General features: G+C 39.0%; 1 protein-coding gene across 5 annotated transcripts in view; it reads right to left on the bottom strand.

The window, feature by feature from the left end:
- Positions 1-1,042: 1,042 nt before the first annotated feature.
- Positions 1,043-22,530, bottom strand: part of PHACTR2 (phosphatase and actin regulator 2) — a 307,677-nt gene continuing 286,189 nt past the window's right edge. For all 5 annotated transcript variants that reach the window (XM_023183774.3, XM_023183777.3, XM_023183772.3 and 2 more), the window contains one exon: positions 1,043-8,134. In XM_023183774.3, coding sequence (XP_023039542.2) covers positions 8,119-8,134 — 16 coding nt within the window. In that variant the 3' untranslated portion in view covers positions 1,043-8,118. The remainder of the gene's footprint in view (positions 8,135-22,530) is intronic.

Raw genomic sequence — 22,530 nt, 5'->3', positions numbered from 1 at the left:
TCTGCGGGCAGCAGTGCTCTAGCAGCAACTCCATGCACAAGTTTGAATTGAGGCTCATGACTAGTTCATTTGTTTTTCTATTTTTATTTTTTATAGAGATGGGGTTTCCCTGTGTTGCCCAGGCTTGTCTCAAACTCTTGGGCTCAAGCAGTCTTCCTGCCTTGGCCTCCCAAAGTGCTGGAATTACAGGCATGAGCCACTGCACCTGGCCTTTTAAAATTTATGTTTCAATTTTTTAATTTTTATTTTTTATCGAATAGTTAAATCACAATAAATCAGAGGTCACCATAGCATTGTGTAAAATGAAAAATTGCCCATTTCTTAGTTCCATTGGGTTTTAGACAGTAATGTTTCTAAGTAGAACTTGGTTTTGTCTGAGAAAGAAATAGAATTGCAACAACTACTATGCCTGCCTGGAAGACGTACCTCTCATTTTCAATAGCATACTTGGGACACATTTTTCAAACCTACTTTTTAATTTTTTGGTTCCAATCCTCCGGTCTTCTGTCTAGGATACTGGCAAGCATGTTGCTTTCAAGTTTCCCGTTACATCTTTGACCTTGTTCTGGAGAGCAGGCAGGTAAAGTTACTATTTGTAACTGATGCAGAAAATCACAAAAAGTATATTCCAATTCTTTTCATGGTCAAAATATGCTCCCAACCTCACTCCTTGCTTGTAATACATTAAAAAGTAAGCATAATGAGGAAGTGTGTTTATTTTCTATGTTATAAACCCTAAATGGACTATCGTTTATGTTTACATATAATAATGGCACTAAAAATATCAATATCAAATACCTCAAATATAAAAAGATAGAAGTTTAAAAAATACTGTAAGTTTCTTTTAAGAGCAGTAATTCTGTAGACAGACATTTTAAATAAAAAGTACATGTCTCAAGGCCTTACATACAAAGAGGTGTTAAAAACTTAGGTGAAGTTGAAATAACAGGCAATTAGTGAAGCTATCTTACCCTTTTTTCTTTTTTCATTTAAAAAGGCTGAGCACTATCCAAATATAATAGAAACTGGAACAAACTAAAACTGGGGATTTCCCAATGATTTTATTGAGGTAACTTTTCCCAATTTTATACATATATGCCTTTACATATACTCAGGAAAGCTAAACAATGTTCTAAGGCACTTGGAATTGTGCACAGCAAAGTATCCTCTAATATTATACAACTAAATAGGGCAGAATTTTGCTTTTTAAATAACACAAACACCAGTACGGAATTAAAAAAGGGAATACATAGTCTTTCTTTCAGGTTACAATAGTGGAATACAAGTACATATGTGTGTATACTTGTAGATATTTATACCCACATACTATAATACAGTACAGATAACAACAACAACAAAAGAGAAACTGTCATGTTGATCAGTGTACAGTTCCAGTTATTTACACTCACAGATATTACACTTGTGTAATACGTAGAACTAGATCACTCACTGGAAATCAGAAAGCATTCAGTCAGTCTGATAATGATCACAGTTTACCATTGTTATCATTTTAACTGAAGTGTGAAATAACAAAAGAATGCAGATAGTCCATTATTTAAAAATCACTGTTACACAGGAAAAAAAAAAAAAAAAAGAAAGAAAGAAACTCGTTTGAATGTTTAGTAGGTACTAAATCTGGTGAAATTGGTATAAATGTTTTGAACACACTGGCACATTTCTAAGCCACAGAAGAAATGTTTAAAAAACAAGAAAAAGAAATATTAGTCCCTATATTTTAAGGGATGAAAGTGGTTTGACCCTTGAATCATTCTGATTCTTTCTGAAGGCGAGTTAGCACTGCAGTGGCAGCTTCTGGTTGTGGAGGCTCTCTAAACAATGTAATGACATAGTCAAACTATAACAAAAGTAACCAGTAAGGGAAAAGCCTCCCCTCCCCCGAGTTGGCAAGTGGCACAAATATTATTGGCATTTTCATATACCATAAAATTGACCTGAGGGTAGAGTGGCATTCTGCCTTATTTGCTCCTTTCAATTTATCTTAAAAAAAAAATACTGCTATTTAAAAAGATAAGAATTCTTAAGCACCATCTAAAAGCTTACAATATAACCACCTTTATTGACTCTGCGTTACTTGGCCTCAAAAAAAATTTAGAAATTTTAATGTTTTAAAAAATTATAGTGGCTAAGTTAATTCCATTTTGCTAGCCACAATTCATCCAAATAACATATTTACCATTCAGTTTTGGTGATACAAAGTGACAAAGAGAATATGTTTCTGTATTGTTAGTACAGTTTAATAATGTTTCACCTAAGTAAAACTCATCTTGTTTTGTGTGTGACCATCACTGAAGTATGAACAATAGGCATGCAATCCACAGTTAATCCACATTTTCATCATAATGCAGCATTCACAAATCTTATTAGAAAAGTTGAACCACATGACTACATTTATGCAGGGGAAATTCAAGCATTTGCGTGTGAATTAAATGCTTTGTTAATGGGATAAACAGGCGATTCATTTGGAACTTATGGGATGCAGCATAACCAGGTGAAATCTAATGGTAACTTATTTCCAAAGACCACCAGGTTTGTTCAAGTGCACTGTTAGTCTGTGTTTGTGTTTAACCCATACAACAATCCTCATGACAGTAAGAAGGATTATGACCAAAAATGTGGTTCTAAAGAAAAGTTGTAAGACAAAAAAAAAAAAGCCTTCTTCATGTGCGATCTCTCCTTTAAGTATATATAGGGACTAGGCCAAGTCCCAATGCCCACTGAATGGCCAAGGCTGCCCAGTAACCTCCTACCTGAAGAACTTGCAAATTAAAGCTGCACTGAGACAAAGGCTTGAAAAATGAAGGGAGAAAAACCTTTCAGGGCCCAAAGAAATACAAGGCAGCAGAGACAACGTTTGGGGATAGGCACTTTTTCTCTGTGTGTCCTCAAATTGCAGCAGACAGTGGCATTCAGGGGAGGTGATACCAACTTCCCAGAGAGGGTATTTGAACCTGGGGGAAGGCTTTTTATTCTTGGTGTTTACAATGACTGAGAATACTACTGACATTTAATCAGCAGGGGCCTAGGATATTAAACATCTGGCAATGCATGGGACGATTCTGTACAACAAAGACCTGCCCAGCTCCAAATGCCAAGAGCACCCCCACTGAGAAACATGGACCAACAGTGCTTTGCTCATATGTGCAGCTGTGCTAGCAATGCAACAAGCTAAATGACATTTTTTGTGTGTGTGCGGTAAATACTAGCATGGCTAAAAAATGACCCATCCTTATAGGGTTGGCTTTAGGTGGGAATAGCTGCCACAGGATCCTCTACTTCTTTGCCAGAAATTTCACAACATATACAATAGGATTTTTAAATTTGGGATGACACCTGTCTTCAAAAAAAGCATTGGTGGGTAAAATTCCAGCTGCTCTCTAGAAATGCTAATGATGCTTTGCATTTCCATACATAGCTTAAGCTTAACGATTACGAAAAGGAAATTGGAAGTGAAAATGGGAATTATCTGAGAGTACTCTATCTCTCTCCTCACCACCTCTTGGTTGCTGCCTGCCTTTACAGTAGAGCCCAAAGCTGCTTCTTTGAAACCTGGGTTTAAACTAACTGGGGATGTACTTTCTCTAGAAAGATGTTCCTATTAATTTGGTGATTACTCTGTCATTGCTTTTCCCTCAAGGACATATTTTATTTTATTCATTATTATTATTATTATTATTATTTTGAGACTCAGTCTTGCTCTGTCGCCAAGGCTGGAGTGAAGAGGCATGATCTTGGCTCACTGCAACCTCCGCCTCCCGGGTTTAAGTGATTTCCCTGCCTCAGCCTCCCGAGTAGCTGGGACTAGAGGCACAAGCCACCATGCCTGGATACTCTTTTTTTTTTTTTTTTCAGTATTTTTAGTAGAGACGGGGTTTCACCATGTTGGTCAGGCTGGTCTTGAACTCCTGACCTCAAACGATCCACCTGCCGTGGCCTCCCAAAGTGCTGGGATTACAGGTGTGAGCCACCACCCCTGGCCAATATAGGACATATTTTAGGTATGTAAGTTCATTCTGCTTTGTCCAGTAAAGCAATGTAATCTATCTTGCCAGTAAGTAGAAACTATCTACTCAGTAGTGAAAGATCTAGCCATTTCAAGAGGCCAACGGACAATTCTGTAAATAAATTGCATCTAAGTAGTTCCTTACTACTCACAACATACTCTAATGGTGTGAAGAAATTAATTCTTATCCTAAAGAATATACTTTTCCTAGTAATGATAGGCTTCAAGAATGCTTTAACAGTTCTACCATACTCAGGGGTACATGACATGAATTCATATATATTGTACTAATTTAATTCTAAACCACCTACTCTGAGGAAGATTTCTTGCTCCATTTGAAATTTGCAGCAAGGGGCACTTAAAAATAATAACAGACTGAAGAAATTTTTGAGCAGGAAAGGAAGAAAGTTTTCATTATTAAGTATGGACATACTACTCTGTGTTAGAGAAGACTATCCTTTTCCATTGTGAATAGAGTATGATTTTTCAGAGTTGTATCTGCCTGGTTCTATGAAGTATAAATAAAATGCCTGTTAGGTGTTAATGTGGTACATATCAGAACATGCAGTGTTAATGCAATCTTTTCCTCTTTTAAGTGTAAGCTACTAAATATATAATATGCATATATATTTATTTAACTTTTTTTAATGCCAATGCAGCCCTGAATTAATTGCAGGCTGTAAAACTGGACCTTTTTTGACTCAGGTTTTAAGCACTCATCTCTTATTTTCAGTATTTGGCGATTTTTGAAAGGTGTATTTCCTTAAATATATTTTCCCTTCAATTTCAGAACTTCCTACTAACAGAATATATTTACTAACATTAGAGAAAGATAAAGGACTACTCTTATTATGCTACTAAACAATATGAAGATGAAACCAGAAAGTTAGTTTTTCTGGGTAAAGCAGAGAGACAGATGTGTTTGCTTTTTCCTCCATGTAAAATAGCTGTTCAGATGCCAAAATGGTTCTCTATTACAGATTTCAGTTAAGTAATTTAAGGAGTTATAGCTAACATGTAAAAGTGCGAGACGCTTCGCATACACAGGAAATTATCAGGCAAGCTGCCTTGAATGAATGCTGACTACCAGAGAACTATTTTGTCAGACTGATTGATAATGACCGTGAAGATGCCGATCAAGCATGCTGAGCATCTTCTTAATACCTTAACATTAATGTTTTGTTCTTCATTTAAAAAAAAACTAAAATGGTCACTTTGGTTTTTACATCTGTCTAGTTCTTTCTGGACTGGGATATTCCCGGAGATGAGTTTGTTTTCTTCCTTAATCATATCCTGGGAACTCAGGAAAACCCACTTACTTCCTCAATGTCAGCCTAATGTCAAACTTTAAATAGCCAAAAACCTGGAATTGTGTTACAACAAAAGAAATCCAATTCACACACACTTTTATTTTTCCTATATGGCATAAGCTTACTGGTTGGATTGCTGAAACACTGGTGGTGGGCAGAGGTGCCTATGCAGGGAGGGTGGGCCAGACCTCTACATCCCTTTAGGGCCCCCAGGTAGGAGACTTCTGGCTGGGCGGCCAGTGGGGATATGGCTTATCTCTGCTTTACTAAGAGAGAACCATATTCTGCAAAATACAACTTAGCTTATAATCCTTTAATTCTTTCCACAGCTTTTTACTCAAGCCATCAGTCTAATAAAATAATTGGTGATTCCAATTACCTAAATAGTAGACTAGCACTGGCTTTACTTTTAAACTTTTATCTAACTTCAAAAATTTTTTCTAAATGTATCGATTAGTATAAAGAAAAAGTATGAGTAGTTAATAAATCTGACCTATTATACAAGAAAAACAATTTTGAAATACCAGATTTTCATTTTTTGTACTGAGTGTATCTCATTGTAGGCAATAAAAAATTGCATCATAGGCATCAAAAGTGGAAAGAAATTCTTCCTTTTATCAACCAAATAGAAACTTTCAGTAACACTGACTTTGAGTGATAAGATGGTGATGTCTCATGTTTACCATTATAGAGAGGTCTTGTGGTTAGAAATTTAAAGTGTTTAAAGATGATTAAGCATAGACAATTAAAAGAAACATTATATCTCTTGGTATTTTTCCCAAGACACTAAAATAATAAAATAAAAATATAATTAAGGAAAAGCATGACTTTGGGGAAAAAAAATCACAAGTTATTTTTTATGGCTGGATTGAAACACTATAAAACAGACAAAACCTCAGTCAGAGACAGATACCTGGGCACGCAGAAAAATTTTTTCAAAGCAAAAAATTTGTCTTATCCTATTAGTGAAATGACAACAGACTCTATGTGTATTTTATTAATGCACAGAGTCTAACAAGAGGTGCAGTAATGCTGGTTACTTTTCCTAGTGCTAACACAGTCCCGGCTTTTAATAATAGGCCAACTGGCATTATCATTTTTTATTTTTAAATAAAACGATCCGATTTCAAGTGGTTCTTCAAAATACCAATGAATGGCAGGATCTACATTTATTCCCCAGGTTAAATGCTTACTTTTGGGTTGAAATAGAAAATTACAGTCTTGAACCAGAAACATCTCAGAAAATTGTAGTCCAAACTCTGAGAATAAAATAAACTCTATTTGGGTCTTGTTTTGTTATTCATTTCATGTGTTTTTAATTAAAGGGGCACAAAACAATTGTGAAGAACAATTAAATGCAAGGTGGTATTTACATATGGTCATATGTATTCGGGAGCAGAAGTCATACTGTGCCTGTGACTCCATGAAAAATAGGAACACAACAATAGAGCGTTTCTTAATGTAAACAATACAGACTGTAGGCTCATAGGGAAAGCTTCCACTACTTTAATCTCACTGATTCTTTTGCATTGACAGTAAATACTGTATTGTATTTATGGATGCAATCTGCAGATTCTTAAAATACAAGATGAGGATTTCCTCACACACAACGTAGTGGAAACTTTCCATATTCTGTTAAGCCTTTGGGGTTTTTTTTTTTTTTTTTAATCTGTGTCCTTTTTTTTTCTTTCTTTTTTTTTTAATAGCAGCAATCCAACTTTAAAAAAATGCAGCACTAAAAAATAACTAGTCCTTATTCCCATGCAGGACTAACTGCAGGCAGCACGTTTGTATCTTGCTTAAATTTTAACTTTGGAGTCAAGTTTTTATAACAGGTATCATGATTGTCAATACTGTCTTCTTTAGATGAAGTATGGTTGCTTTGACTTTGGATCTAATCAAGATAGGGAAAGATCGAAAGACTTATTTCTGAAGCTTGCTACAGTTTTCTAGGGTCACATGACATCTGACTTTATTCTCAGTCCTCTTTTCCTGTGAAGGCTGGTACACTAGGAAAGGAATATTTAAAAATGTCAAGTGTGTATAGCTAATGCTACTTAAAAGCATGCAACAAAATTTGGGTAAGCATGCTTGTTAAAAGTCAGTAGAAGCTCTTGCATTTAAGAAAAAGATGCATGAAAACATTCAGACTTGTTTCTGGCAACTGGATTCACTGGCACAACATAAAATTATGGTACTATACTGTACCAACATAATGGTGAAACAAGAATATTCTCAGATCAAGTCTTTGAGGAATCCATATCGGGAGGTTAGATTCCTAAATCCCTTACTAAGTTCTCAGCTACCCAATAACTACTTCAAAAATACATTTATGCTTCAATTTCCTCTTTTCTTCATTAACATAATGAAATCTTTCTCTTTCTTTCTGATTTTCAACTCCCACCCCTTTTCAGTGCCCAGCAATTTTATCTATATTTTTCTTTCACCCGCATCATAAAATTTGGCTTTCTGGTAACAGGGAACCAGCGATTGTCTTCTGCTCATCTTCTTTGATTAAAGCTTCTGATGAAGACTATCCACGGTGTCTCTTACCATCGCTGTGCATTCTGGGCAGCAAGAGTCACTGCATCCTTCCCTTTGCTTGTTGGAGCCATCTGGACCGCACAGGTGAGGAGCACTTCCCAACCAAGCTGAGTCACACACTTCCTTCACCACAAGTTAAACGGAAACACACACATTCAAATCCCAGTGCAATACCAGGTTTTCAGGAAGCAGGGCTTCCCCCAAAGATGATCAGTCTCTGTTTCCAAATAGTCTCGCACTTCGTTATGGACGATGAAACCTGGAGTAAGAAACAGAAACTATGAGTCTGTGGCCTAGGAGTACATTCTGCGTGCAGTAAGCTGAGGAAGGCGTGGTCATGTTTACAATGAAAAGCTACCCTAGATATCCCCCAACTGAATTACTGTTTATAGATTGCTGTCGTAACAAAATACTGTTATAAATATTATTGAGGAAAGCAGAGACAACCCTTATATAAAAGATGCTGGTTATAGTATTCAGGTTCCACAGCAACTAAGACAGAAAACATCACTGTTCTTGAGCGTCACACTCTAACCTTTATCAAGCAGAGGGAGATGTTTCACAAAGGGATTTCGGTACACCTGGTCTGTATTATAAAAGCAGAACAACAAATAGGCACTTTTTCATTAGCTTCAGCCTTTCATCATCTCCTGCTGACGACTCCAAATTTACTTTCTACACTTGAATTTCTGAAAGCCCACAGGATGCTTCCCCCTAGATGTTCCACGGGTACGTACTAAGCATGTCCACAACTATACAAAGCTTTCCTTGTTAACCTGCCTTTGCACTTTGTCTTATTTAATGTTCTACCTTTAAAAATATTTTTTGTCTAGAAACCTCAGATTAGCAATTCTTTTCTCTCCCTCATCCAGCATTTCCTATTAGTCACCAAGTCCTGCCTCAACTGCCTGTCTTGGAATCATTAAAGTGCCATCTTTTGCTGGCACTACTTTCATGGTATGCTTGTTAGCCAGCCAGCTGGCTTCCTTTCCCTCCTTGTGAGTTCCTAAACATTGCTCGCATTTTTGTAGCCCGGTGCTTTTGAACATGTTGTTTACTAATACTGCAATTCCTTCCCTTCATTTCCTATCTATATTTTCATTTTCAAGATCAAGGTCAAAAGTTATCTTCTCCATAAAGCCTTAAGCGATCAAGCTCTTCAGCCTACTTCTGCGATTCCACGTTTATGCAACTCTGCCTAGCATTTCACCCTGTCTTCCATAATCGAATGCTCATCTGCTCTGGTCAGCCAGTCTCCTAATTGATTTCCCTGTCCCAGGCTCTCTCCATCAAATCTATGCTCCTCACTGTTACTAGCACTATCCTTAAAAATACTGGTCCCATCATTCCAGTTCTTGGGGTTTTAAAAATCTTTTTTTATTTTTAATTAGAGATGGGAGGTCTCACTATGTTACCTAGGCTGGTCTTGAACTCCTGGTCTCAAGTGATTTGCCCACCTTTGCCTTCCAAAGTGCTGTGATTACAGGTATGAGCCACTGTGCCCAGCCCCGTTCTTTCTCAAAAGGATGTATTATTCCCCATTCCCTCCAAAATAAAATTTAAGCTGGGCATGGTGGCATACATCTGTGATCCCACCTGCTTGGGAGGGTGAGTTGGGAGGATAGCCTTGAGTCCAGGAGTTCAAGACAAGCCTGGGCATGTAGCAAGACCCTGTCCCTTAAAAAATTAAAATAAGAAAACCAACAAAATAAAATTTAAATTTCCTGGAGAAAGTGGCCCAACTCATGGTTCTAGCTATATCTCTATCACTGCTTCCAAATATTCTCCATTCCAATCACTTGCCCCAAAAAGGCTTTTGTGCTAATGCTCTTTCCTCTACCTTTTTCTTGAGGGGTGGTTGGGGGAGCCCTGGGGTGGGAACAGGGTTCCACTCCTATTGCCCAGGCTGGAGTACAGTGGTGCGATCTCAGCTTACTGCAGCTTCAACCTCCTAGACTCAGGTGATTCTCCCTCCTCAGCCTCTAAGTAGCTGAAACTATAGGCATGCACCACCATGCCCAGCTAATATTTGTATTTTTAGTAGAAATGGGGTTCTGCTATGTTGCCCAGGCTGGTCTCGAACTCCTACACTCAAGCAATCTGTCCTCGTCCTCCCAGAGTGCTGGGATTACAGGTTTGAGCCACCATGCCTGGCCTACTCTTTCTTCTACCTTTATCTCTCCTCCCATCTGTACTTTATGCAGTCTCACTCTGTGAGTTCTCCAACTCCCTTTTCTGCACTGCTCAGGGAAGCACTAATCACTCACTTTCCTGTGTTCCCATAACCTTTGGCTTACACCAGTTATTGCTCACATTATATAATCTTTGGATACATGTGCCTTTGCTATTGGATCATGAGAAGCCGAGGAAGGAAATGTTCTTATACATTTTTACGTACTCATTGAACACAATCTCTGGCACATGGTAGTACTTAATAAATGTTACTGTGTTGAATACAAGCATTACAAAATGAAAAACTAAAAAATAACAGCAGGTGAAATGAGATGGCCCGTGAATTGATAACTGAGGAGCTGCTAGTTGGACACAAGGGGCTTATATTACTTCTGTGTGTTTGACTTTCCAAAAGTCAAAAGAAAAATAAGATACACCAAGCTTTACAAAACTGGTAGACAATTTATGACTAAAGCAGGAATGTGTCCACTTTGAGTTAAGTTCTTAATCTATCACTGACCATAACCTTGGGCAGATGTGAGCACTGCCATGCCTGCATTTGATACACAGAGGAAACATCACTCTTTCAGCCACTCTTTTGAGGGCCGGGTCAAGGGCCCTGTTGCCTTGTGTAGGCTCAGGACACTGTTCCCTGCATCCCAGCCATTTTGGCTCCAGCCTTGGCTCAAAGGGCCCCAGATACAGCTCAGGCTTCTGCTTCAGAGGGTGCAAGCTGAAAGCCTCGACAACTTCCACATGATGTTAAGCCTGCAGATGCACAGAATGCAAAAGTGATAGAAGCTTCGGAGACTTCACCTCGATTTCAGGGGATACATGGAAAAGCCTGGGTGTCCAGGCAGAAGCCTGCTGCAAGGGCATAGCCCCCACAGAGAACCTCTACTAGGGCAGTGTGGAAGGGAAAGGAGGGGTTGGGGATTCCACACAGGGTCTCCTCTAGGGCACTGCCTAGTGGAACTGTGAAAAGGAAGCCACTGTCCTCCAGATCCCAGAATGGTAGATCCACTGGCAGCTTGCATCATGTGCCTGGAAAGGCTACAGACATTCAACGCCAGCCTGTGAGAGCAGCCTGGGGGGCTGCACTTTGCAAATCCACAGGGGTAGAGATGCCCACTTACACCAGAGTGCCCAGGACATGGGACATGCAGTCAGAGGCGATTATTTTGGAGCTTTATGATTTAATGACTGCTCTCCTGGGTTTTGAACTTGCATGGGGCCTGTAGCCACTTTCTTTCGGCTGATTTCTCCCTTTGGGAATGGGAATGTTTATCCAACGTAGATCCCCACTGTATCTTGGAAATCACTAACTTGCTTTTTATTTTACAGATCATAGCTGGAAACGATTTGCCTTTTTTCAGATGAGATTTTGAACTTTTGAAGTAATGCTGAAATGAATTAAGACTTTGGGGGACTGTTGGGAAGGCATTTTGAAATGTGAGAAGGACACGAGATTTGGGAGGGGCCAGGGGCAGAATGATATAGTTTGGATATTTGTCCCTGCCAAATCTCATGTTGGAATATAATCCCCAATGCTGGAGGTGGGCCCGGGAGGTGTTTGGGTCATGGGGGTGGATCCCTATGGCTTGGTACTGTCTTTGTGATAGTGAGTGACTTCTCACGAGGTCTGGTTTAAAAGTGTGGAGCACTCCTCCTCCACTCTTGCTCCCATTCTTGCCATGTGATGTGCCTGCTCCCCCTTTGCTTTCTGCCATGATTGGAGACTTCCTGAGGCCTCCCCAGGAGCAGATGCTGCTATGCTTCCTGTACAGCCTGCAGAACTGTGAGCCAATTAAACCTGTTTTCTTATAAATTGCTTAGACTCAGGTATTTCTTTATAGCAGTCAAGAATGGCCTGATACAGTCTGTGAGGGTGTTTTCAGGGACTAGCTTGTGAATCTGAGTGGACTAGGTAGAGAAGATCTTCCCTCAGTATTGGCGACCACAGCCAATCTGACAGAGAGCCAGAGAGGACAAAAACAGAGAAAAGGAGACTATGTCAATCCATCTGCTGGAGCTGGGATACACACTCTTCCTCTCTTGTCCTTGGACAACAACTCCAGGCTCCCCACCCTTTGTATTCCAGAACTCACACCAGTACTCCCCACTGCCTCGAGCTCTCAGGCCTCTGGCCTTGGACTGAGCCAGGCTACCAGCATCCCAGGGTCTCCAGGTTGTCAACAACCTGTTGTGGGACTTCTCAGTGTCCATTATCATGTGAACCAACTGCACTAATAAATCCCCTTTCATACATCTATATACATGTATCTTATTGGATTTGTTTCTCTGGAGAACCCGGACAGATTCAGACCCCTTTCTTGGCCATCAGATCTATACCCACCCCTGTCCTATTACCTTTTCTTCAAAGTCCTTAGCACTATCTGAAATGCTCATGTGTATTTATTGCTGACTTGGTAATAGTTTGCCTCTCCACTAGAACATAACCACCTGAGGACCTTATGAGACAGGTCCTAAACTCTCAGGGTCCAGAACACAATCTGGCTCACTAGGGATGTGCTCAGTAACTATCTGTTGAATGCATAAGTCACTGAACATATATATACAGGGGCATCTAGGAAGTTATTTGTTAGCTCTATAAATAACTCTATGTAACTGACGAGTCCAATCAGAAGCCCCTAAACTTAATTACAAGTAAATGTATACTAATATACAATAACCCACCTGATAGGACATTCCAAATTGCTTTCTAGGAAGAGTCAACCACAACTTGAAGCAAAATATGGAAGATCTATAAAAATATTTCAAAGAGCAACTGAAAACCTCTTAAATCAAATATTTTATATACAATGTGAAAGGCAAATTGATGTGGTTTGGCTGTGTTCCCACCCAAACCTCATCTTGAATTGTAATCTCATAATCTTCACATTTTGTGGGAGGGACCTGGTGGGAGGTAATTGAATCAGGCGAGTGGTTTCCCCCATGCTGTTCTCGTGACAGTAAGTTCTCACGAGACCCGATGGGGCTTCTCCTGCACTTGACACTCATTCTCTCTCCTGCTGTCCTGTGAAGAGGTACCTTCTGCCATGATTGCAAGTTTCCTGAGGCTTCCCCAGCCACACGGAACTGTGAGTCAATTAAATCTCTTTCCTTTTTAAATTACCCAGTCTCAGGTATGTCCTTATAGCAGCGTGAGAATGGACTAATATACAGACAATAATAACAATCCTAATACAATATATACCAGAGCTTACAAGTCCAAGTGCTATGCATGTATTTCCTCATTTAATTCCGAAAACAATCCTATGAGCCAAGTACTCCTATATCATCTTTGTATAGATGTGGAAACCAAGGCACAGGGATGCTACCTCATTTGCCCAAGGCAGAGAGAGAGAGAGAGCTGGTAAGTGGAAGTGCTATGCTCCAGACTCTGTCTTCCTAACCTACATTTGAGTATGAGATCAAAATATGTCCTCATCTGTACTTCCATTCGAAGGGGTAATTTTCTGGTGTTCTCTGGGTAGCATGAAATAGAAAAGGTGATCATTTGAATTTCTACCTCTATCCATTTTAATCAAATTTTATTTAAAATTTTTATTATTTTATTATTTTTAATTGACATATAATAATTGTTCATATTTATGGGGTAGAGAGTGATATTTTGATGGCACAAAAAGTATAATGATCAAACTAGCAAATCAATCATCCTATGCATTTATCATTTCTTTGTGTCAGAAACATTCAAAATTCTCTCTTTTTGAATATACATATGCTTTGTGAACATATGCAATAAATTATTAACTATAGTCCCCCTACAGTGCTATGGAACACTAGAACCTATTTCACCCATCTAGCTGTATCTGTTAACCAACTGTACGCTATCTCCTTTCCCTCAGCCTGTTTATCCTCTAATAACCACTTGTCTACTCTCTACTTCAATGAGATCAACTTTTTAGCTTCTACATGTAAGTGAGAACGTGTGGTGTTTATCTTTCTGTGCCTGCCTTATTTTACATAACATAATATCCTCCAGGCTCATCCATGCAGGTGTAAATGACAGAATTTCATTCTTTCTTGTGGCTGAGTAGTATTCCGTTGTGTATATACACAACAATTTCATTATCCATTCAAGTTTTGATCAGTTTTGACCAGAGAAAAATCCTGTTCCACCTTCTCAGGTCACACTTTGATTGTTACAGTCTATTCTCAAACTTTTCACAATGACTCGAAGAGCCCATCCAGTGATACTCCAAATTAGCAGCAGCATCTCCCTCTGAGCAGGGCACGCCAGCATTGTCCACACTCCAGAAAGGGAGCAGGAACCAAGGAGCCCTGACAACACAGTGCATTGTCCCTCCAGGACCCTCCAACATGAGCTACCAAAGCTCTATCTTTCTTAGGTTCAACTTTTCTAAAAATTAGTTAAAAACTCATCTAACTTAGCAATTATTTAGCTCTTGCCAAATCTGGTGGGATTTGCGTACCAAACATTCCACAGTGTCCTAATTTTCAGATGTTCATCTAATCTTGAATTCAAGGGGCAAGGATAAGGAAACCTGATGTTTTCTCTCCCCATTAGTAATGTCTGCGGGATGAAGAAGGTAAATGAAGTTTTGGGGTTGGATAACAAACCGTGGTCAATGGGCCAGGAGAGATAATCTTCTTTTTTGGGAGGTTGGGGGGACACTGTCTCACTCTCACACAGTCTGGAGTGCAGTGGCGTGATCTCGGCTCACTGCAATCCCTGCCTCCTGGATTCAGGTGATCCTCCTGCCTCAGTCTCCCAAGTAGCTGGGATTACAGACACCCGCCACCATGCACAGCTAATTTTTGTATTTTTTGTAGAGACAGCGTTGTGCCATGTTGGCCAGGCTGGTCTTGAACTCCTGGCCTCAAGCGATCCTCCTGCCTTGGCCTCCCAAAGTGCTGGGATTACAGGCATGAGCCACCACACCCCGCCAGAAGAGATAATCTTTGAAAGTCCAGTATTATCCTGGAAAGTATTCTGCATTTAATTTTCAAAAATGACTGAGGAGAGTGTAAGATTTTTTCTCCCTGCACACACCATTTGCCCATGGATCCCAGGACACAGTGAGTTCCACAGTCTGGATTGTATTGGAAGGCCACAGGCCACCAACACAGCTTCAAGGGCTGACTAGGAAAAGAAGGTGACCAATTAATACCGTGCATGTAATAATGTGCTGACAAAGCCAGAGGTCACAACTATGAACCCTCTTTAGATAGACTGCCCAGATTCGGTAAAAAGTAACAACCAGAAGGAAAAAAAAAAGCCATATATTTTCCTGCTCTCTCCAATCTGAAAATGATATTTATATCCTGTTTAAATTAGGCACCTTATCTTCAAATTCAGTTCTAAAACACGGTGGTTAGAGGTACTGACATTACAAAATACTCTTCAGTTTGTTATTTCTCGGTAATTTGCATTCATTTTAAAGTAGGAGAAATTCAGCTTTACCTCTTGAGAAGTTTGTCTATGTGACAGCATGACAGTTTTGGCTTTAGGCTTCAAGTTGGTGGAGCAATAAATAGATTTACTGTGCCCTAAGGATACTGAAGCTTTTTGTCTACCCTCTTTTTGGAACTTTCCTGAGACTCCAATCTGAAGTCATACATATCTTCTTCTTTCTTTTAAAACTGCAATACATTTTTTTTTCTCATTTTCATACTGTTGAGAGGGAGGGAATGGGGGAAAAGCTATTTTAAGTTATGGAATTCAGATAATGATTTCGATAAAGGTGGTTCCTTTATAATTTAATTTTAAAAATTATTCATCTTCCTATAAACTTTTTATTTTTTATTTTTTTTGAGACAGAGTCTTGCTCTTTTGCCTAGGCTGGCGTACATTGGTGCAATCTTGGTTCACTGCAGCCTCTGCCTCCCAGTTTCAAGTGATTCTCCTGCTTCAGTCTCCAGAGTAGCTGGGATTACAGGCATACACTACCATGCCCAGCTAATTTTTTTAGTATTTTTAGTAGAGACAGGGTTCACCATGTTGGCCAGGCTGGTCTTGAACCCCTGACCTCAGGTGATCCATCTACCTCGGCCTCCCAAAGTGCTGAGATTACAGGCATAAGCCACTGTGCCCAGCCCTTCCTGTAAATGTATTGACATAACATAAAATATATAATTACTCACAAAGTTAAAATATTACTCTCCTGTACTTCCCTACTTGATAGATATAAAACTCCTAAATAATTCATTCTGCTTTTCTTTAAAAGAGTTTCATTGTCATGCCACATATACTTATTATTTTTAAATTTTCTTTATTTATTTTTTTAAAGAGACAGGGTCTGGCTTTGTCATCCAGCTGGAGTGCAGTGGCCAGATCATAGCTCACTGCTGCCTGGAACTCCGGGGCTCAGGGGATCCTCCCATACATATACTTATGTTAAACAAAGGAAGAGGCTCTCTTAAATCACAGCTCCTTGTTCTACCTGAGAGGCTACATCACCCACTGGCTGGGCTCTTATCATTCCCAATACTGAGCCTTGCTTTCAACTCTGGTAGTAAAGCAGCATTTTGCAACCCTTTTAATTTCTGTCCAGGTAGCAAGTAAATGGAGTATCCATGAAAGGGAGCGCCACTACAGAAGCAGCCTTTCCATTCCTCAGTGCAGGACCCCTTATTAGTTTTTATTGTAGTTTCATGTATAGTCCCTGTGGTGTCATATTTTGATAAGTATATTTAGAAGCTGAAAGGGTGGTTTACTTTAACTGTAAATCCACACAGGATAGTAATACCTCAAGAAAGTATAGAATGAGATCATTGCTTTAAAAAATACGTATATGGGCTGGGTGCAGTGGCTCACGCCTGTAATCCCAGCACTTTGGGAGGCCGAGGCAGGTGGATCACAAGGTCAGGAGATTGAGACCATCCTGGCTAACACGGTGAAACCCCGTCTCTACTAAAAATACAAAAAATTTTTACAGGTGGCGGGCACCTGTAGTCCCAACTACTTGGGAGACTGAGGCAGGAGAATGGCATGAACCTGGGAGGCAGAGCTTGCAGTGAGCCAAGATAGTGCCACTGCACTTCAGCCTGGGCGACAGAGCGAGACTCCGTCTCAAAAAAAAAAAAAAAAAAAATTATATGTATATGTGTATGTGTCCATACGTAGATACAGTTGACCTTTGAATAACATGGATTTGAACTGCATGAGTCCACTTATACATGGATATTCTTCCACCTCTGCCACCCATGAAACAACAAGACCAACCCCCTCCTTCTCCTCAGCCTATTCAACATGAAGACGATAAGGACGAAGACCTTTATGATGATCCAGTTCCACTTAATGAATAGTAATGTTTTCTCTTCCTTATGATTTATTATTATTACTTTTTGAGACAGATTCTCACTCTGTCACCCAGGTGATCTCAGCTCACTTCAACCTCCACCTTCCAGGTTCAAGCAATTCTCATGCCTCAGGCTCCCAAGTAGCTGGGATTACAGATGTGTACCACCACACCCAGCTAATTTTTGTATTTTTAGTAGAGACGGGGATTCGCCATGTTGGCCAAGCTGGTCTCGAACTCCTGACCTCATGTGATTCTCTGGCCATGGCCTCCCAAAGTACTGGGATTACAGGCGTGAGCCACTGTGCCTGGCCTCCTTATGATTTTTAAAGTAACATTTTCTTTCCTGTAGCCTACTTTACTATAAGAACATAGTACATAACACATGTAACATACAAAATATACAGTAAGGATTCCAGTCACCAGTAGGTTTTAGTAGTTAAGTTTTGGGAGAGTCAAAAGTTATATGTGGATTTTTGACTGTGAGTGGGGATCAGAGCCCCTAACACCCACATTGTTCAAGGGTCATTGTATGTGAATATCTCGGTCTCAATATAAGAAAACTTCTCAACATTAAAAAAGCTCTCAGCATGAAGAAAAACTTCTTAACATTAAGAAATTTTGAAAAGTAGAGAAAAGAAAAAGAGATTACTATAACCCCACTCTGTAATGAAGCACTAAGAATTTTTGAAGTTATTTCCTAATCTTTATTTCCAGACATCTGAATTTTAAATAAAATATACTGCTGCTACAGTTAGTCAATATCCTGACTTTCCCACTTGACATTATGCCAATGATCTCTTGAAGCTCATTTTAACTCTAAGAGCCTCAATTCAATGATTCTATGAGTCTTCAGTAAGACTCCATAATACAAGAAGTAAATAATTTACAAGCTGATACAAATTTGAAACTACTTTGTATACTCCAAAAATGTCATCATTTACAAAATGAGAAGTTTATTTTCAAAAAGTGATATTCTCTCTTGATAACAAATCTGATACATGTTAACACTTTCTCTATTGGGAAAACAGAGAATATCCAGAGGAAAATTAAAATTACTCAAAATCTTATCGCTCAGCTGTAACTATTTTACAATTTAGAACTTAAGTAAAATTTCACCTTTCATGCAATTTGTCTTTAGAATTTAGAGAGTTATTTTATATTGTAGAAATTCCATTTACTATGGAAAAGGAAGTGGCTTTTTTTTGCCACGTTGGTCTCCTTAGAGAACGCAATGATCCTATCTAATGATCTATCACCCTCAAATGGACTTTTGGGTTGTGAACAGTGGGCTGAATGGGCATTGCTGAGGGGTAGAAAATGCAGAATGTGGCCAGACAAGCAGCAAGGTCTAAGCAACTGAGGTTAGGGCTTGGTACCTATTGGGCCACAGGGCAATTTCTTCTGGGGACCATTTGTCCCCACCCTTGTTGTACAGCCCCAGAATCCATTCCAATTCCAGGGCACCATCTGGAAAATACTGGCAGAAACTGGGGGAATTAGATGACAGTGTAGAGCACCACAGTTCTTCATCACTAAAGACCAAATATGTCATGGAATGTATTCCACGGTGGAAGTATCAGAGGTACCTCCTCAGTGCACAAGACGTGGAAGTGTCACAATTAATATTAGTGCCAACACGATGGAATCCTCATTTACAGAAACAAGGACTTAGAGAATGGATCCTTTATTTTTTCTTTTAAATGTTTGTTTTTGACTAGGTAATACATTCATAATGTTTCAAAAATTCAAAACGTTCAAAAGGGTGAGTCGTGAGAAGTCTCCCTCCCATGCCTGCCCTTGGCCACCAGTTTGTGTCTCTCTCCGGAGATACAGAAATCAAAGAAGCTATATACAGAAGTGGGTCCTTCCATTGTACACCGGTACATCACTGTGTCGGAAATGGCCTCTAGATAAAGAGGTGCCCGAGAAGAGGAGTCAGCCCATTTATTAACCACCCCAAATCTGCAAGGAGTTCACAGATTGAGGTTTTGAAGGGAAGCCTTACTTGGTATAAGGAGACACTGTCTCATGCTACTAAGAGGAAAGGAGAGCTACTGTGTGTCTAGGTTGCATTTAAAGGGCAAGGTAATGATTCATATGGTGTTTAGTTCCCCAAGAGAGGCTGGTGCTGAGTACCACCATCTTTTTTATGAGCAATTTGCTAAATGTAAAACTAGATTGTGTTTTTGTATTATTTTTATCAGAAAGAGTAGTGATTACCAGAACTTCTTCCTCTTAAAAGAATTACTGAAAACAGCTTGAAAATCATAAGCATTATTTTTATGTCTTGGAGCCAAAATATATCCCTACTGGAATATATCTCTAATGATCTCATAAGTTAATGGAAAAATAGCAGTAACATTTGCTTTACTGCCAAGGTTTAAGAATAGTTAAGCAAGGCGTATTCATTTTAGTGATAGGAAAATTTAATTTTTTCTTGTCTGGAGAGGTATTAAAGAGTGTTAATCAACGTATGTTTTGCAGAACTTTTAAAGTTTGCCCTTGATATCAGTTGTTACTTGCCCCAAAAGCTTATATATTTGCATCTGTTTATGTTTACATAAGCAATGAAGATATCAATAGACTTTTATGAAATACAAGAAGCATATACTAAATTTCTCAAGATGAGTAAATAAAAAAAAAAAATAGCCAATACAATTTTGAGAGTAAAAAAATGCCCGATCAAAAATAAAAGTATATTACAAATCTGTCCTAATTAAACAGTAGGATACAGACAGGGATAGACAAATAGCTCATTAGAACATAATAAGCAATCCAGAAATTGACTGATGTGTATGTTAAAAGAGAATTTGACATCCACAGGGAAATAAGTGGCAGTGAGAGAATTAACTACTGATTTAGAAAAAAGTAAAGTTAGTTTACTTTTCTGAATCATACACACAAAAAAATGCACCCCTCCAAAGCATATATAACAGGTAAAAATAATAGTTTTATACTCTTGGCCTCCTCCGTCCATAAGACACAAAACAATGAAGTAAAACATGACAATACAGATAGATTTGAATATACAAAAATTTAAACAAAATACCATTAAAAAGTTTAACAGTTAACAACAAATTGGAGAAAAACATTGCAACATATGCAATAAAGGGCTGATATCCATGATATCTAAGGAGATGCTACCAGTCCATATAAAAGACAAACAACTACCCAAAAAATTATCCCATGATTTTTTTTTTTTTTTTTTTTTTTTTGAGACAGGGTCTCACTTTGTCACCCAGGCTAGAGTACAGTGGTGTAGCCATGCCTCACTGCAGCCTCAATTTGCTGGGCTCAGGTGATTCTCTCACCTCAGCCACCCAAGTAGCTGAGACTACATTCAAGCATTGCCATGCTCAGCTAATTTTTAAAATTTTTTCTAGAGATGGGGTCTCACTATGTTGATCAGGCTGGTAGAGAACTCCTGGGTTGAAGCAATCCTCCTGCCTCAGCTGGTCAGAAGTTTTGGATAGTCAAGTCAAATAATAAAAAATAAGTGATCAATAAAGATATGTTAAGATGCCCAATCTAATAGAAATCAATGGAATGTGGTATTATTGTTCATCCTTTTAGAATATGAACCTCTCAACACATCCCTCTCCTCCCAAATGCTGATGAGGGCAAGTCAGTAGACTAGGCATGCTCTTAAACTGTAGATCTATAAACTAAGTGCTCTTTTTGGAGGATAGTGGAATAGTTTATTCCAAAATGCAAAATGTATATGCCCAGAAACCTAGCAAATCCACTTATGGGACTAACACAGAAATACTGGCATGTGTGCACAAAGATATACGCCTAAAGAAAGTCAAGGCAACATTGTTTTAATAATGAAAAATTGAAAACTCCATAAACATCCATCAATAGTGTAATTGTTCAATAACTTTTTGGCATATTATCTATGAAATGTCAGTCATTCAAATGAAATACATACACACACACACACACACACACACACACACATATATATATATATATTTTTTTGAGACAGGATCTCTCTCTGTTGCCTAGGCTGGAGTGCAAGAGTGCAGTGGTGTGATCTGGGCTCACTGCAACCTCTGCCTCCTGGGCTCAAGGGAACCTCCCACCTCAGCTTCCCAAGTAGCTGGGATTACAGGTGTGAGCCACTATACTCAGCTAATTTTTGCATTTTTAGTAGAGACAGTGTTTGCTATGTTGTCCAGGCTGGTCTTGAACTCCTGAGCTCAAATGATCTGCCCACCTCGGCCACCCCAAGTGCTAGGATTACAGGCCTGAGCCACTGCATCCAGCTCAATGAGATATATATTATTATAGAAAGATTTCTTAGATGTTGTGTTTATGTGTGACAGAGGGTGCATATAAACGCATACATGTACATACACATATTTTATATATATATACACACACATGTTTATAAATGCATGGAAAAATATCTAAAAGGATCTACATCAAGCTTTTACTAGTGGATACCTGTGAGAATAGAAATGAGGTTGGGAAAGGAGTGAAGGCTTTTCATTTATACCTTTTTTTTTTTTAAATTTATTTATTTATTTATTTTTTTATTATACTTTAAGTTCTAGGGTACATGTGCATAGCGTGCAGGTTTGTTACATATGTATACTTGTGCCATGTTGGTGTGCTGCACCCATCAACTCGTCAGCACCCATCAATTCATCATTTATATCAGGTATAACTCCCAATGCAATCCCTCCCCCCTCCCCCCTCCCCAGGATAGGCCCCAGTGTGTGATGTTCCCCTTCCTGAGTCCAAGTGATCTCATTGTTCAGTTCCCACCTATGAGTGAGAACATGCGGTGTTTGGTTTTCTGCTCTTGTGATAGTTTGCTAAGAATGATGATTTCCAGCTGCATCCATGTCCCTACAAAGGACGCAAACTCATCCTTTTTTATGGCTGCATAGTATTCCATGGTGTATATGTGCCACATTTTCTTAATCCAGTCTGTCACAGAAGGACATTTGGGTTGATTCCAAGTCTTTGCTATTGTGAATAGTGCCGCAATAAACATACGTGTGCATGTGTCTTTATAGCAGCATGATTTATAATCCTTTGGGTATATACCCAGTAGTGGGATGGCTGGGTCACAAGGTACATCTAGTTCTAGATCCTTGAGGAATTGCCATACTGTTTTCCATAATGGTTGAACTAGTTTACAATCCCACCAACAGTGTAAAAGTGTTCCTATTTCTCCACATCC

The sequence above is a fragment of the Piliocolobus tephrosceles genome, chromosome 5, assembly GCF_002776525.5.
Source record: "Piliocolobus tephrosceles isolate RC106 chromosome 5, ASM277652v3, whole genome shotgun sequence".
NCBI classification, from domain to species: domain Eukaryota; kingdom Metazoa; phylum Chordata; class Mammalia; order Primates; family Cercopithecidae; genus Piliocolobus; species Piliocolobus tephrosceles.
The sequence above is the reverse complement of the archived record's forward strand: the minus strand, read 5'-3'. Positions and strand labels throughout refer to the sequence as shown.